The sequence below is a fragment of the Coffea eugenioides genome, chromosome 4, assembly GCF_003713205.1.
Source record: "Coffea eugenioides isolate CCC68of chromosome 4, Ceug_1.0, whole genome shotgun sequence".
NCBI classification, from domain to species: Eukaryota; Viridiplantae; Streptophyta; class Magnoliopsida; order Gentianales; family Rubiaceae; genus Coffea; species Coffea eugenioides.
This window is the reverse complement of record NC_040038.1, coordinates 36,917,980-36,935,199: the sequence shown is the minus strand read 5'-3', so window position 1 is coordinate 36,935,199 and position 17,220 is coordinate 36,917,980. Positions and strand designations below refer to the sequence as shown.

Below are 17,220 nucleotides of genomic sequence, written 5' to 3'. Positions count from 1 at the left end.
TATTCACCCGTTTTCTTCGAATAATTTATTTCAACCATTTTAAATCCATTTACACGAAACAATGTCTCCTTACGTTTTTAAAACGTTTCGGTAGAAAATTTTATTTTTCGGAGGCTCGTTCGGTAAGGAATAACGAATACACGTTTTTTGAGGTAAATTCGATCCGAGAGTGCATTAGTCTTGGAGAATTAAGAATGAATAATAATAGACCAAAAAAAGTTAATTGAGGCATTAGTAGTGAATGAGTTCAAAAAATTTCGCTTTATCGCGCGCGAATCGAAAATTCACGTATATCAAGATGGAATGGCTAAGTGGAGATTAAGAAACTTATTCTAGACTACTAAGAGTGAATAATTATAATGTTAAAGGAAGTACATTAAAGGTATAGTGCACAAGTGAAACAAACCCGAGAGAAAACGGCGGTACGAAACCCTCACGCGACCACTAATGAGAGTTGACTTTTTGCACACAACCTAAAGCTACTATTTCATTCTTTCTCTCCAAGTTTCATCACCCAAACAAACCCTCATCTCTCTCTCCTCACTCCCTCATTTTCGGCCAGCAACTTCAAGGGAAGAAGGAAGAAAGCTCTCCACTCCATTTTTGCTCATTCTTGCTCCGAAACACTTCCAACTTTGCATCCAACCTCAAAATCACTTGGAGATTAACCTTGGCCTGGAGGAAAGCTTCATCTTGGCGGTTTTCTTGGGAGTTTTAGTGGTGAAATTTCTGGTTTCTTCAAGAGCTAAGAGGTAGCCTTCATCCACTTCAAATCTTTCCATTTTCTTGGCTTTAATGGGTTTCGGCTTTGACTATGAAGCTTGTAGCTTCTATATTGTTGTTGTTATTTGGATTGAAAAGGTTGGAGTGGGCTCTATGAAATCCCACCTTGATGATATAGGACTGATATGATGATAATAAGTGTTGTTTGTGTTAATTATGTGATAAACAAGATGAGATTTGTTGAAAAAGTAAAAGGAAAACCAAAGGAATTGCATAGGAAGCTTAGCCGAAAATCTGCCCTGTTTTTCTTGAAGCTTTGGTTCAAATTTTTGATGCTCAAATGATCTTGAATCTGATGTAGATATGTTGTATAGGATGTGTGGAAAGTTTTCACCAAAAATCACTTAATTTGGTTGAGTAAAAGTTGAAATTTCGAAATGAAAGGCAAACTGGAAAACGTGTTCTGGGCTGATGAACAGTGTCTCTTCAATTGAATATATCTCTCTGTACAGACATCAAAATCGAGTGCTGTTTCCGGCATTTGAAACTAGACATTTTTAGCTTCCAACGGTATAAAATTCATCATCTAGTTCGAACTGAGTGAACCGTAGTAGTTCACCAAAGTTTCCTGTTCTGTTCTGCTATTCTGTTCAAAGGACAGTGGTAAGCTGTGTCTTGTCGCTTGAATTCAAACTACCTATTAACTGATTTTCAGAACGACTTCTTCTGATGAAATGTAACCTTTTGAATCTAGTTTCCAACGCCACTGACCATTCTCAATTTCACGTTGTATTGAGTGAGATATGGTTCAATTTTCAAACTGCGGCAAAGCTGGAAATCTGGAAAATCCTTCTTTCTTGCTAGCCGACTGGTCTAATTTGATTTGGGACATGTTGTTTCGAAAATTTTGGTGTCAATCACCTACCAAATGTATAATAGATGTTTCTAGGACCTTGGTTTCAAAAATGGATTGAATTGGGACTGATTTCATTGTGCAAAATGTTTTGAAAAGAAAGGAAAGCAAGAAGACAGATTTGCTTTGAAACATTTTACGAACTTCAGTTGTTTTGTTAACTGCCTTCCCACGTAAGTTTTTGCATGAAATTTGATACAGAGGTAGTCCACATATAGAGGTTTAAGTGTACAAAATTTGGTGTTATTTCAACAACCTTTCGATATCCAAATGATGCTACAAAGTTTGCTTTTCAAATCTGAAAAATTTCTGATTTGTGCCCAAATTCCAGCCGACTTCAGACTATTATATATCAATGCTCAAAACTCCGAATTTAGTTCCATTTGTCCAGTTTGAAACCTTGTTTGGACTTCTTATTGTGTTATGAATTTCGGAGGCTAGTTCACTTTCTGTGAATTTTACCAAATTTTCAAAATTTGCCGAAAACTAAGACTGAAACTGTCTTATAGGTTCAAGTTAGCCACTTTGGGCTGAATTTGAATGTCTTCCGTTTATAATCTTGGAAAAATTTCTTCTAGGAACTTTTAGTACTTCGAACAAAGATTCCAACGGTGTAAATTTTTTCATTTTTTGACATGCCAAACTCCAGATTCGATTTTCCAAAGATTGTCGTGCAAAGCTGAAATTTGCCGATTACTTAAAAAATGCAATTTCGGGAACTTGACTTCTTTTCTCGATATCGATTGAACGTTTTGAACTTGATTTCGTGGAAGATGCTAGTCTCTCTTCGGACTTTAAAACTTTACTTTTGAATCTCAAGTTGAGAGAATTGAAGCTCTCTTTTAAGACTTTGATTTAGTCTAAATGAGTGTGCATCCTTTCTTGGTAAATGCATGATTGTGAGTGAAGTTAATTATTATTTGTTCAGGCGCTCAAGGGGACCTTCAAGAGGAACTCGAAGCGGACGCCTAAACACTTGTTTGAACACTTACTCACTTGTTTTGAATTGGTGAGTGTTCCATATAGGAGTACGTGACTTGAATAGTTTTACGACATGTTTACTCCATGGTCATTATGTGTTTAACTATTAAGTGCTACCGATAATTGCTCCTATAAACTTTTCCACCGTTTTAAGGCGAGTGTGTATTTCATCTCACTCGACCTACTAAAATGACAAATTTCTACTGTCCAACCAATTTACCGATTTATCGATTACCGATTTACCGTTCAACCGATCTACCATTTACCGATTTACTTGATTATCTTCTTACTTGATTACTTGATTACCATAAATTCCGTATTCATAAGAAATTACAGCATATTGTTTACGTGTTTAAGTGTTAAGTGTTACCTATAATTGCTCTTATGAATTTGCCACCGTTTTAAGGCGAGTATGTACTTCATCTCACTCGACCTACTAAAATGACAAATTTCTACCGTTCAACCGATTTACCGATTTACTTGATTACTTGCGCATGTTGTAAGCTTTAAGCTGAACTAGATCCTGCCCTTAGTTACTAACCTGCTCGAGCCAGGACTGGACTCGGTCGGGTAGGTTGGAACTCTGGGCCACCGTTTCAGTATACTCGAGTATTACCACTGGAGGAATGAGGTGATGGCCAGATAAACCGAGGGGATCTTAAGTTATAAGGTGAAGTTGACCGAAATGGTTCCACTGGAACACCGTATCCTTCAATATGTGTTTATTTCTGTATAATGATAACTGTTTCATGTTAATGAATGTGCAACCTTGAATTATACATGTATTATGCTCAAATTACTTGATTTATTAGAACTGCTAGAGTGTCTTGGAACCTCACTGAACTGTTTAGCTCATTCCACGTTTTTGTTTTCCTTAATAGGGTTCAAGACCGAGAGTGCTGGTGAATAGTACTAAGTTGTTTCCTTTTGGAGACTTTAAGTTATATTATAGTAGATGACTATGGTACATATTCCGTTGGGTTGTATTTAAGCTTGAAGGTTAACTAATTGTAAGTATAAAATGTTTTGGAGTACTTTAAATATATATATTGAAATTAATTGAAGTATTCCTAGTTTTGAATTATGGATTGTAGTGAGTCTCAGCGAGAGTTGGGCAGGCATCCCGCCGATACCCTTGGGTTCGCCCTTGGGAAAAGTGGGGGCGTCACAGTTTGAATATGTATAGAGCTTGTATGTTGTTCCTCATAAATAGCGTAGGTTTCTTGTTCATCTTCATCATTATCTTATCTGGTTTAGCAATTTCACATCATCCTTGTTTGTTTGTTTGACTTTTTTTTTTTGCCCCTTGAGTTCTTTGCATCTTAGAAACCATGTCTAGAAATGTGGCAGAAACTTTGAGGGAATTTGATCCCAAATCTAGTAAATTTTATAGGAAAAGTTGGTGTATCTCAACAAGATACATAAAAAAAGCCATCTTTTATTTAGAGTTTGGGATAGGAAGCCAAAAGAAACGGTTTGTTACAAGACTAATTTCAACTTGTATAAAAATCCAAAAAAAAAAGATCATTGCAATTGAAATCATTAGCTCAGAATTTCTTACAAAAGTGTTGTTTGAAACAAGGTTTAAAATTTTGAGAAGGAAATTTAAAATATGCAGCAAAAGTAACAAGGAGCAGTGTTAGAATATGCAACTTCTCTACAGATTTTTCTAGATTTTTTAGCACTAGAATAAATAAAATCATTGTTGAATAAATTTAATTACTATGAGTTGTTCCATATTTCTATTATTTGGTTATCTCTAGTTTGTTAGAATTTTCAGAATTTTGTTAAGATTGTTTTGGATATTTATTAGCAGAAGATTGTGTTGAGTTGTGAACGATTTTTTTGGTTAAGATTTATTAGGATACATTTGAGGTTGGTTTGTTATTCTACCTCTATAAAAGGAAAAATTGATGATGAAAAATAAATCATTTTTTTGCAACACTAAGGTGTAATTTTTTAATTTATACCCAAAAACCAAAACCTTTGTACCAAAACATAGGGTTGATTCTTAGTTACTGGTATTATACCTGAGCATTGGCAAAGATGTATTTCTGATAGCATTTTTCAACTTTTGAGTTGAGAACTGTGGCTACTATTTGTCAATCACGTTAATAACAGTGCTCCAATTACGTGTAAAAAGTTGTATTTCAGACAATGGAGCAAGTTTCCAATCATTGTTCTTGATTTGAGTATAGATGAGACGAGTTAGATTAAAACTTAGGAAATGAATGGTTATCACAATACTATGTCTTCATGTTGTAATAATTTTTCAAACAAAAGTTCAATGATGTGTATCATATTATGCAAATATGGAGCAAAACTTAATGAATTAGAGGGCTTAAATTTGAACTTTGAAAATTATGAAGCCAAAATGAGAAGAAATTATTCACATGAATTGAAGTTGGAAGCCATATGTAGAAAGTGCTTAATGATATTTCGCAATGTTTGCGAACAGATGTGATATTTTCACTATTAACCCTGCAATGATGTCAAACATTGGCTATGTGTTTCAAAAACTCCACATAAATAATGAAATTATGATGGTGAAAACAATCATACACAGAGTTCTGTGAAAGCAAGCAAATGAAAATTTGGTGGAACAGAAATACCTCTTTGAAAGTTGTACTAAACTGAAGAGCAGGAGTAGTTAAACTAGTCAAATTCTAACTTATAAGCTTCACAATTGGATCAAATGGGGCCAGCTATGTAAGCCTTATGGGGAGGGAGGTGTGGGCTTACGGTCATTACAGCATGTCTTTGATGCGTTTTCTCTGAAGTTGTGGTGGTAGTTCAGGTAGAGGCAATCATTATGGGTACAGTTCATGCATTCGAACTTGCCCAGGGCAGTCTGCTACTTGGAGGAGGATGTTGGACGCTTGGTTGGTGGCAGAGAGGCATATAAGGTGGATAGTGGGTAGTGGAAACTCAAGTTTTTGGCACGATAATTGGTTAGGATCAGGGCTGCTGTGTCGACAAGTGGAAATTTTTCAAGAACAACCAGTTGCGGATTTTGTGGTTCAAGGTGGTTGGAATGTGCAGAGGTTATATTAGGTTTTGCCTATGCACTGTGTGCAGTGGGTCTTGGATGTTGATCCACCATCTTCAGGTCAGGTAGACAAAATGATTTGGGCTCCAAGTACCTCGGGTGAGTTTTCTACAGCGTCAGCCTATTAGGTGGTGCAGCAAGGTGATAACAGTTCTGGACTCTTTTCTTTTTTCTGGCATCAGGTCTTACCTTTGAAGGTCTCCTTTTTTATGGTGCGATTAATGAGTGGCAGGATACCTGTTATGGGTGTATTGCATAAATTTGGGGTAGTAGGCCCTTCTCGGTGTTTTTGCTGTCGAGACCCTTCTCAAGAGACTATTAACCATATTTTTTGTATTGGTGATGTTGCTAGACAGGTCTGGAGTTTCTTTGAAGTGTTGGTTGGCGGGTTTGGTGAAGCTTTTACGATAAGGCATAAGGTGATTAGTTGGTGGCTAAAATCTGGTAAATGCCCCTATATTAAGTTATTATTTCGACTTCTGTCCTCACTGATTTGTTGGAACTTATGGAAAGCGAGAAATAAGTTTGTTTTTAAAGAGAAGCTGTTGACTATGAAACAAGTTTGTGACCGAGTTTTTATTGAGTTTAGAGAGAGGTTCGGCGTTCAGTTCCGGGAAATTATTATTCCTTGTTCATCGTGGCCTAGTTTCTTTGATGCAGTAGCTGGGTTGGGAAGTGTTGTGAATGTGGTGCAGGTTAGATGGAAATGTCCGGTGCAAGCAATCGTGAAGTTAAATTCAGATGGATGCTTAAGGGGCAACCCTAGGAGGAGTGGAGGGGGAGGTCTGTTCAGGGATAGTGATGGGAGAGTCCTGTTAGCATTCTCCTGTTACTTTGGGGAGATGACTAGTTTACAAGCGGAAGTCAAAGCGCTACTCCATGGGGTGCAGTTAGTAATAGCTCGAGGGCTGGCCAATTTTCATTTGGAGTCTGACTCGTTAGTTCTTATCCAGCTTATTCAGGGTAGAGCTAAGTGTCCGTGGGTGGTGCAGCGGGAATTACAAGAATTGGTCCAGTATAGTCATCTCTACATCGAGATATCACATTGTTTTTGAGAAGCGAATAAACCTGCGGATAGACTTCCTAAGCTTGGGGCTGATTCTGGGGAGTCAGTAGTTTATGATTCCGTCCTTGACCTTCCCCACATGGTTAGAAGAGATATTACTTTAAATAGGTGGGGTTGTCCTAGTTTCCGTAGGGGTAGATATAGAGAGTAACTTTGTTTAATCGGTCACGCAGGCTGGGGGTGGTGTTTCTCTCTATGTACTTTGAATCTCTTATAATAATAATAACAAGCTATTTTTCTTTTTTTTTAAAAAAACTGTTACTTAGACAATAATTAATTCAATTGATTGTAGGTTGTGGATTGAAATGACTAAGAATGTAGTAGTTTGTTAGAACCAAAATCTGTTTTATCGAATAGAAGAGTTTGGAGACCAAAAAACGAGTTTTGATTAGTTGAAGACTTGAAGTTTATTGATAAGTTCCAAGGTAGAGGGGGTTGGGACAATAATGAGGGTCCATTACGAGCTTGAAGTATGTTGAACAGAATTCTTTCTCACTGATGCTATATTCATTAGGGAGAGGGCAATGAGGGTGTTTGCAAGGGCATCTACATAATTATCTTAGAACCAAAGATATGATGAGTTGTACCCACTGCTTGAAGGATGACCTAAATAATCTCTTTTTTTTCGGACACTAACCTAAATAATCTCACATTCCCAAAATATTTATAACTTTGGACAGATCAGCATTGCATTGAATCGACTACAAGGGCATTTTCATAAATACCAGAAATATATTGTACAATAAGTTGTATCCCACGCTATAATCACACTCAAAACATCCACAAAATATAAAAATATCCCAACCCATGCGGTTGAAATTCAAAACTCATCTTTGACCAGATTTCGTTTCTATATAGTATAAGGATAATGCCTACCAAATATATCTGACTCAGTTACTAAAAATGGCTAATTCTTTAACAACTGATTTGTTTAGTTTTTTAGAATCCCCACCCTCCATGCATCCTCTTTCTTTCCCTCCCCAGTTTCTTTCTTTGTTGTCATGATAAGATGATCTTTCAATCAAATCAGAATATTCGAACAAGAAATGCATTTAGAAAATCCCCCAAAAAGAACTTATTTGATGCCTGTAAAATCATAGGGAACATCCCTCATTCTTGTCTAGCTCTTTTTATTTTCCTTCTCTGTTTCTCTCTTAGAGCTTTCAAAGCTCAAAATCACAAATTTTCGTGTGTGCCTTCTTGAATGATTGAATGATTCTTAATGAGATATTCCTTCGCTGGATGTTGATTGGTGGATGACAGCCAAATAAGAGGTAAGTCTGATCTCATTTATCAAATGTTATGACATTAGGATAACAATGGCTTCGTTCTATAATGTTTCTGTTTCGAATGTGATTTTCTGTTTGTGGTGACGTCAAATTCAAGTCAAACAAAATCCCAAATATCCCCCCTACTTGCTGAGGCCATCATGATTTTCTTGCTTTTTCCCTTGAAATTAGACCCTTAATGTTTATTTGGCTTTTTCCTTTTGTCAATTTTAGAGGGAATGAAATCTCTGATTTCCTAAAGCTTGTTCATGGATATGACTAACCCTTATGCTTGCATGACAACATGAAGCGATGAAAGATTAGAATGAAACTTTTATGTGGTAAATCTGTTAATCTTGGCTAATATCCATGTCTTTTCTAAATTTTAAGATGCTTTATAATCCAAAAGGAGTGCCTCTTATGTTTACGAAGGTAGAGAAGACTGCAATCTGTAAGAAAACTTGTTTGGGTATCTGAAAGAAAACTTGGTCACAAGTTTATGAACAGTTATGGAATTTGATGAGGTTTTTCTAACAAGTGCCCTACCATATCTAATATCCACCTAACTTATCATATATATGCACACATACTAATAATTATTATTTTCTCTTATATTTATATATTTTCCTTATTTAATCTTACCTACCCTCTCTTATATTTATTTACTTTCCTTAATTAATCTTATATTTTCAAAAAGGGATAATTTTAGAAACCTCTCCTGAGGTTTCTAACAATTTCACTAGCCTCCCCTGAAGTTTGTAAAATTACACAAACCTCCCTTGAGGTTAAGGTTTTGATAACAAAATTAGTCCAATTAGAAAAAGTAACATTAAAAAAGTACTTTAAGGAGAGAGATAAAACTTTTATTCCATAAATACCCCTTATGCATGTATGTAAGTTGTATTAGTAAAAGAATAAAAATAATTAAAAATTAGAAATAATTAATACACACATTTCGTCATTCAAAAAGTTCACATTTAATAAATTAGATCATACAAAGAAGCAACAAAACTATACTAATTATCACAAGATTCAACAAAATAGTCTAGTAATCTCTTTTGACATGACGTTTGCTATGATTCATGTAATTTTGAACAACAAAATTTTTGAATTTTGCCTTTTTTTTTTCCTCCATTCTCCTTTACTCATATTTAACAATTAAATAATTAGAGCACTAATTAACTATTAGTAATTAATTAACGAAAATAACTGTTGAAAATTTCTTTAATGATGAACGACGACTTGTATTTACAAAATAACATCAATTGATATATCTAATGGAGGGTGGTAAAAGAAAGGCAAATTTTGGAATTTTTTCTATTCAAAATCACAAGAATCATAGCAAACATCATGTTAAAAGAGATGACTAATCTATTTTGCTGCATCTTGTGATCATTAGTGTTGTTTTATTGCTTATTTGTGTTGTCTAATTTATTAAATATGAACTATTTGAGTAGTGAAGTATGTGTATTAATTGTTTCTAAATTTTAATTATTTTTATTCTTTTACTAATACAACTTATAAATGATATTATGAAATCAAAGTTTCATCACTCTCCTTAATGTACTTTTTTAATATTACTTTTTCTAATTGGACTAATTTTGTTATCAAACCTTAATCTCATGGGAAGTTTTTATAATTTTGGCAAACTTTAGGGGAGGCTAGTGAAATTGTCAGAAACCTGAGGGGAAGTTTCTAAAATTATCCCTTTAAAAAGATATAACACCTGAAATATGTATTAACATGTACCCTATGATCACCCGTTAGACAAACTAATTTGATAATCATATAATCCTGCGAAACCTATCATGTTGTAGGATGTCTTGAGACTCTTAGGAAACCTTAAATTCAGAAACTAAAGTCTGATCAATGTACTGATGATCAACTGACAATTCGGTTATGTACTAAGATAGGGGAAAAGAAAATTGAGGTACTTCCTCGTGATTTGATCTTCAATATATGTATGTGGAAACAAACAACAGGTTGAATCAAAATTGTCAGTTATGGATCTTAGCTAAGTACTGATAAATAATCAAAATAAACATTGATAACTTCTTAACTTTCAACCTTAAGAACATGGACTAACAATAGTATATCATGCGTTGAAAGCATGTATCAATTTTGACAGTTTAGCTAGTATTTACTTCTTCAAGTTGTTAACATTGTAAAGGGTACTGCTTTCCCTCAGTACAGTCAGAATCTCCTTTTCATACATGAATGGTTTCCTCTTCTCCTTCGTGTTTTCTGTTAACAGTATTTTCCTGTCTCAACATGCATGATTCGCTTTTATGCAGGATTAGTGAACTCTAGATATAATTTTGCCAACTTTTAATGGCTGAGGTAGCAATTGCTATCCCAGTGATCTGGAACAAAACAACATGTGAAGCTGATGAGTTTAGAAGGAACTCAACTGGAAAGATAGCTGATAAGACTAATGAAGTAAAAGTGTTGCCTAATTATCTTAGAGCTTCATTAGGCTCTTGCCATGACTACTGCAAGTTTGGTTTTAAACCTGAATTTAAGACAATAGAATGGACTCCAATGGTGAAGATATCCAAGACATCGCCACGATGTGAAACTTCACAGAAAAAGATAGGCCTAGAACCGGCTAAAGGTGAAAATTTGGAGAAACAGAAAAGTTCATTCAAAGTTTCTAGGCCAGCATCAAATTTGGGGAACTCAATTCAATCATCAAGAACAAAAAGGACAGTGACTTCAAATAATCCTGAGGAACTGAAGCAGAAACCTTTCAGAACAAAGGAGTCTTCAATTGAAACAGCCCACCAATTAAGAAGAAACAGTGAAGTCAACATACCAAAGGGAACATCCAACAGTGGATTGACTGAAGGAAATGATTCAACCAATGGCATTGGGACTTCCAAAGGAACCAAGAAAACATATATGTTGCCAACGACTTGTTCCCGATCTCACAAAATTGATCGAGAAAAGATAACAAAGCCAAAGGAGATATCTCGTACTAAAAGAAACGAGAATACAGGTACATTATCTGCATCTCAATCCAGAGCTCGTAAACCCAATGCACAGAGCATATCAAAGGAGATATCCCATCTTAACAGTAAGGTGGTCCTAGAAAATGCTGACACAGAGCAACCAAGTGCTGAAAATATTCCAGAGAAGATATTATACATCACTGAACTGAACACCAAAAGCTGTGAAGGCCTATCCCCTGAGAGAAGCGATGGATTAACTGAAAAGCAGGCATCAAAAATTGAAGATGTTAGCCTTATTCAAGGACATATTGATACTATTCATCACTCTCCGTCTTCATTATCATTGTGCTCAGATAGCAAGGCATCATCTTCATCCACATTGATGTCATTACTATCATCATCGTCTGCTACTAAATTTGCGAAGAAGAAAAAACATGCTGGAAAAGATCATTCAGAAGATGGAAACTGCTCGCCCCGGAAGCAAAAATTTAGGAAAGGAAAGAGTAACATTGAAATCCCATATGGGATAAAGAGTCCAAGGAGACTCAAATTCAGGCAAGGGAATATTGCAATTTCTGAAAGTCAGAGTAAATATGCTGAGACCAAGAGGAAGAAGAGCTACAGGAAAACAGACATTGGAGTCGAATCAAGGAAAACCAGAAATGAATTGAATGAAGTTGTTTTCAGGCGCCAAAATCGAGAAGAAAAAAGACCTATCAAGGGTTCATACAACAGTGTGATTAAAGAGACAGCAAGAAAGCTAGCCAAGACTAGGAAGAGTAAGGTTAAGGCTTTGGTTGGTGCCTTTGAATCTGTAATTTCCCTTCAGGATGAGAAATCTGCAGTAGTTAAAGTGTAATTATTTTACATAGAAATTCTGTTATGATATTGATAGGAGGAGTTTTAAACCATGCCATCTCCATGATGCTAAGAGAGAAAATGCATGATTTTACTCCCCGATTATTTGTAAATTAATGAAGTATTGACGTTGGAACTTAGTTTTGTAAATTGATCATATTTGATCACAAGGATTTGTGGCTTCTTTGATAATGAAGAAAAATCCATTTTCTTGGATTTCTGTCCCTGTGCGTGCGTGCATACATACATACATATATACATATAGACATGTACACATGTACACATGCACGCTTACATACATACATACATGCATGCATGCATGCATGATTTTACTCCCTGATTATTTGTATATTAATGAAGTATTGACGTTGGAACTTAGTTTTGTAAATTGATCATATTTGATCACAAGGATGGCTTCTTTGATAATGAAGAAAAATCCATTTTCTTAGATTTGTGTACCCGTGCATGTATACATGCATGCATGCATACATACATACATATATATATATATATATATGTGTGCGTGTGTGTACATGCGCGCGTATTTTGAATCATGTCTTAAGGAAATATGAGTTTTCCTTGCCTTTTTCTTTTTGTGGCTGGTTCCACATGGTATAAATTTCAAAATGCATTTGACAAAAGCTCCAATTGAGCCCCAAACGACAAATTCAAGGCTATATCCTCTATCAAATGAAACTGATCAAGGTGAACTTTTTTTTCTTTTTTCATTTTTTAACATCGATGATCACTGGATCAAAGTGATGGGGTTTTCCTTTTTATCTCATTTGAGTTCTATTTCAAAATCTTCATGCAGTGGCCGAAAGTTAAAAAATGTCAATCTTGAGAACTAAACATAAATTCATAATTCCTTAATTTGCAATGGACCATAACAATTCCTTAGACGTTAAAAAAGTTAATATTGGTCAAATTTTGTTGTAGTTTTAATTTCTGTAAATATATATACAGAAGTGCCTGTAAATTCATTACATTTTGGGTCCTGGACGTGCTTTGAGATAAATTACACTCTTACACCATACAAATGCAAAAGGTTCTCATAGTTCTTATTGATATTTCAATGTAGACAGCAAAAAACAAAAGCAAGCTGTAGAATAGCTAAGTAGGAGTTTGTTGGAAACTTTAATTTAATTTCTTTGGGCAAAATCTATAAAAGAGGTACGTATATGCAAGTGTCAATTACAATAGAACCCAGATTTAATGGAGTAACAAAAGACCATTATGTATTCAAGCAATGTGTTTAATCATAACTCATCGGATAATTTAGCTGAAACAAAATCATTGACCTCCAAAAAATTAGAAGCCATCTATTTTTTTTGTGTGTGTGTGTATGTATGTATGTATGTATGTATGTACTTGGAATATTAATTTTTCCATTTCATTTTTAGCTTTCTACTTGTGTACCCTCATTGAAGAACTTGAGGGACTCATTTGAAAGAGTGTAGAAAAAATTAGGGTTCAAATGAAAATATGACAACAGTTACTCTGATCGAATTTGCATTCATTTCAATGATATATCCTATTTGATCCTTGGTCCCTTAGTTCTATCAATTTGTTATTCATGGCATGAAAGAAACTTGCATAAGATAAACAAAAAAAATAAATAAATCCTTGGTCCCTCATCCATCTGAAAAAGAAAACAAATCCTAGATTATTGCATTTGAAGTTGACATTGTGGCCATCTTCTACTGTGTCCAATGGGGAAGAAAAAAAGGAACCCTTGCTTTTTACCTCGTAATTCCGGTGGCGGTTCAACCTCCTCCGAATTTTTCATTGACTCCCTTGGGTTCACCTCTTCCTCTTAGTGTAGAGTAATAGTAGGTGTAGAATAAAATTTATTATGCCCAAAAAAAAAAGACAAAAGGATAAGACCATAAATGATTTTACGAGGAAAACCTTTTATGCTCTTTGATACCAAGAGTTCTAAAGCATGCCTTCTCCATCTTCATTACACTTAGAGGAGAAGGTGCACAAGTTTAAGTCCCTGTTTTTTTGTAGATAAATGAAAATAGTCTTACAAATAAATAAATGAATAAACAATGTCATGGTTTGGTAAATTGAGATCCCCGTTAATTAGTAGGGATATTTTTTGGAAATCTCCCCTGAGGTTCATTCTAGTATCATTTAGCACTTTTGAAGTTTTAAAAAATATTCACTTCCCCTCAAATCATATCTTTTGTGATAATGTCCTTCCCTATATCATAAAAATATTCCTAAAATGATCATAAAAAGGAGAGAGATACATTTTCTTTCCAACTCTACCCATTTGTATTGTTTTATCTTGAATTTTCTACCAAATTGATCTTAATATAAGATTTGCATAGGAGGACATAAAAAGGTTTTTTTTTTTGAAGAGGAGAGAGGGCAAGTGTTAAGTGCAACAATAATTGTTAGGATTGTGATTGTTTTCTTTTTTTGGTTTTCCCTAGATTATTTTTGCCTATATGATTATTAGAATTGTGAGAACCCATAAATTTTCGTAATTTCTAAGGTTTTATTTTATTTAATCGCACGTTTTTCTGTAATTTCTTTATTAGAAAATTTTCTAACTCGTTTTATGAGTAAATAGGGTTTTAAAAGTATTTTTCTAGTATAAGTTAATTCATGAGCTTTTAAGAGTATATACCGGATGTGGGACCCACTAGTGCGGTAAACTCAATAAAATTCGGTCGATTAGGTTTAGTATTCAGGGATTAATTTACTAGGTGTTAAGAGATGATTAGGGGTTACCCAAATGGATGAGAGTTGGAGAGACAAAAGGATAGAGTAGCATTAATGAGAGTGACAAGTGTCACTTTGTTATTTGGTTGGACTTTGACCTTTGGACCAACTTTACCAATAAATCAAAATTGACCAAAATTTCTCCATTTTATTGCTTGCTTTGGCCGAACCTTGAAGAGGAAACATGAAGCAAAACCTTTCATCTTGCATCTTCAATTTCTTGCCCAATCTTGAGTTCCAACCATTAGCATCTTAAATTACTCCATAAAACTTCTTGCTAGAAAGGATTAAGAAGGTTTGGTGGAGTTATTTAGGAAAGGGAAGCACTAAGCTACCAACTTTCTTGGGGTTTTAAGGTATTTTGCCAAGAACATCCTCTTTACTTCAATTAATTGCTTATTAGTGGTTTTTAGTTGTTTTAGATGTTGTTTTGGGGAAGATTAGCACTTGAAGCAAAAAATTTCCAGATTAGGGTTTCCATTTTCCCCCTTCTGCCCGGTACTGTTTCCCCTAGTTAGAGACTGAATTAGCCTTATCTCAAAACATGAAAGTTGTAGATAATAATGTTTTATAGTTTCCTACAAAATTTCACCTCAATCGGAGCAACGTATCCTGTGAAAAGACCGAAATACCCCTGCTTCCCTGTTTATGTCTGAACCTGCTAATCCGCTTCTGTAATTGGTTAGTTTGACCAGGAATACTACTGATTTGGTTGTCGGTGTCTTCTTAAGACTTATAGCCTTGTATCTTAGATTTCAAATGGCCTTCGAATCACTTGAATTGGAGTTGTATATGCTGAGATATGACTGAATGAATCCGGACTGCCACAGTAAACTTCGAATTGGAAAATCTGGGGTTGTTTTGGTAAATTTGACTTAGATACATTGCAAACTGGACTGAGTAGCCTTCTTCAACATTGTAGCCCTTTCTCTTAGTTTCGAAAAGGTGTAATTTACACCTCAATCCGACGAGATAGCTTCAGTTGTGTTAATTCCGCTAAGCAACAGCAAATCTGCCTTTTGTTTTCCAACCCAAATTTCGTTTCCGCATATGTCCTAGTTTGATTTTTCACTTATACGTTCCATATGATTTTACTCTAGTGATATGTGGATTTGGTTTATGACTCGTATTCGAGCCTTATGGTGGCTCTAATTAAAGGTGTTTGATAGCTTGTGATTTGTGGGTGTTGAGGTTTGGTTGGAAAGTAAAGAAAGACAAGGGAAATGCTGTCAAAATTTTCGCGGAGCTTCTGCACAGTCTTGGGAAATTTGCTATATCTTGATGTAGGAATGTCGTAATTGAGTTCCGTTTATCGAGTTTTAAACTAGATTCATAGGGCTATAAACTGTACAAATTTTGGACCCTGTTTATGTCTGTACCATTTATGGTGATTTTTCAAAGTTGACTGAAATATTGTACCTGTTCTGTCTTTCACTGGATAAAGCAGCAATTTGAAGCTTGAATTTGACTGACTTGCGTTCTGAATCTTATGAGGATGTTTTCTGGAAAGTTATAGCCCTTTGAATGTATTTTCCAACGGTATAACTTTTACTAATTTTGGACTTACAAAACTTGAGATATGATTTTTCATATAGGGTTGCGCGAAACTGAAAAATCCTGTTTTCCTAGTATTGATCTTGCTTTCATTATCTACTTCAAATTTGGAATTGGTCAGTCATTGTAGGTAGGGCTTTGAGGTTATTCATACTTTTAAGGCTAATTGTTACCTTTTCACTCCGAGGTCACCTCTTTGCTTTGCATTAATGGTTCTTTTGACTAGGCATATGGCTCGTAACCGAGTCTCACTTGCGAATTCCATACTAGGTCTTGGAGTAGAGTCTTAAGTGTTTGCCTTGATTGTTCTAGGAGGTGCGGACGATTAAAGCCACACTTGGGAAGGAAACTTTTGAAGTTATCCTTATTTGAACTGGTGAGTGCACCACTCCCTTGAGTTATTGCTAAACTGGTTTTCTGTACTTGCAACTTGCTATTTGAATATCTTTCCTGACTGTTTATCTTGTATGAGACGAGAGTGTACTTTATCACACTCGTTCTCTTGCCTGTACTGAACAAACTGGAATCTATTACTTGTACTTGTTATGTACTTGCACTTGTTATGAGATCGTTTGGAAGTGTGTCCAACGATCGTCCTATTAAACTTGATCGTCCTGTTAAACTTGAGCTCAACCTCATGGGGAGTTAATTAAATCGAGCCAGTAAGGGCTTGGTCGAGATAATTGACGATCCATGGGTACCTGTTCCTGGGGAATCTTTGGGTATTGAGACTCTTGATTCCGGTATACTCGAGTATTACCATTCCTGTTCCTGTTTGGCGTTCGGGCCCGGTAAGGGGTATGTTTGGTGAACGGGGTTTTGGCGTTAAAGTGGTGTTCTACTGGACTGGTTTCTTTATTGAACGTTGACGGAGGGTCAACGAGGCTGGATCAAGTATAGCAACGGGGATTTGGCTCCTGAGAGCCACCTGTATCCTTTACATTGTGATGTTCATTCATTTCTCGTATTTGATGTGAATATGTGCCTCCAAAGTGCTTTCTCATGAATTCTACTGATTCTACTGTTTATACTGTTGGTACCTCATTGAGCTTTTAGCTCACCCCGTTTCGTTATCCTTGTTTTCCTTACAGGAAATCACCTTTTGAAGACTATGATGTTTT

The 17,220-nt window shown here is 35.4% G+C and overlaps 2 protein-coding genes across 2 annotated transcripts; both read left to right on the top strand.

Moving 5' to 3' along the window:
* The first annotated feature begins 5,312 nt into the window (after positions 1-5,312).
* On the top strand, positions 5,313-6,721 carry LOC113769293. Its single transcript, XM_027313754.1, has 4 exons — positions 5,313-5,326; positions 5,398-5,653; positions 5,696-5,731; positions 5,849-6,721. Exons 1-4 carry the CDS (start codon positions 5,313-5,315, stop codon positions 6,719-6,721), a joined length of 1,179 nt encoding a protein of 392 aa, XP_027169555.1.
* Positions 6,722-10,331: 3,610 nt separating this feature from the next.
* Positions 10,332-11,810, top strand: LOC113769292. The gene has a single exon (XM_027313753.1). It carries the CDS (start codon positions 10,332-10,334, stop codon positions 11,808-11,810), a length of 1,479 nt encoding a protein of 492 aa, XP_027169554.1.
* Positions 11,811-17,220: the final 5,410 nt, after the last annotated feature.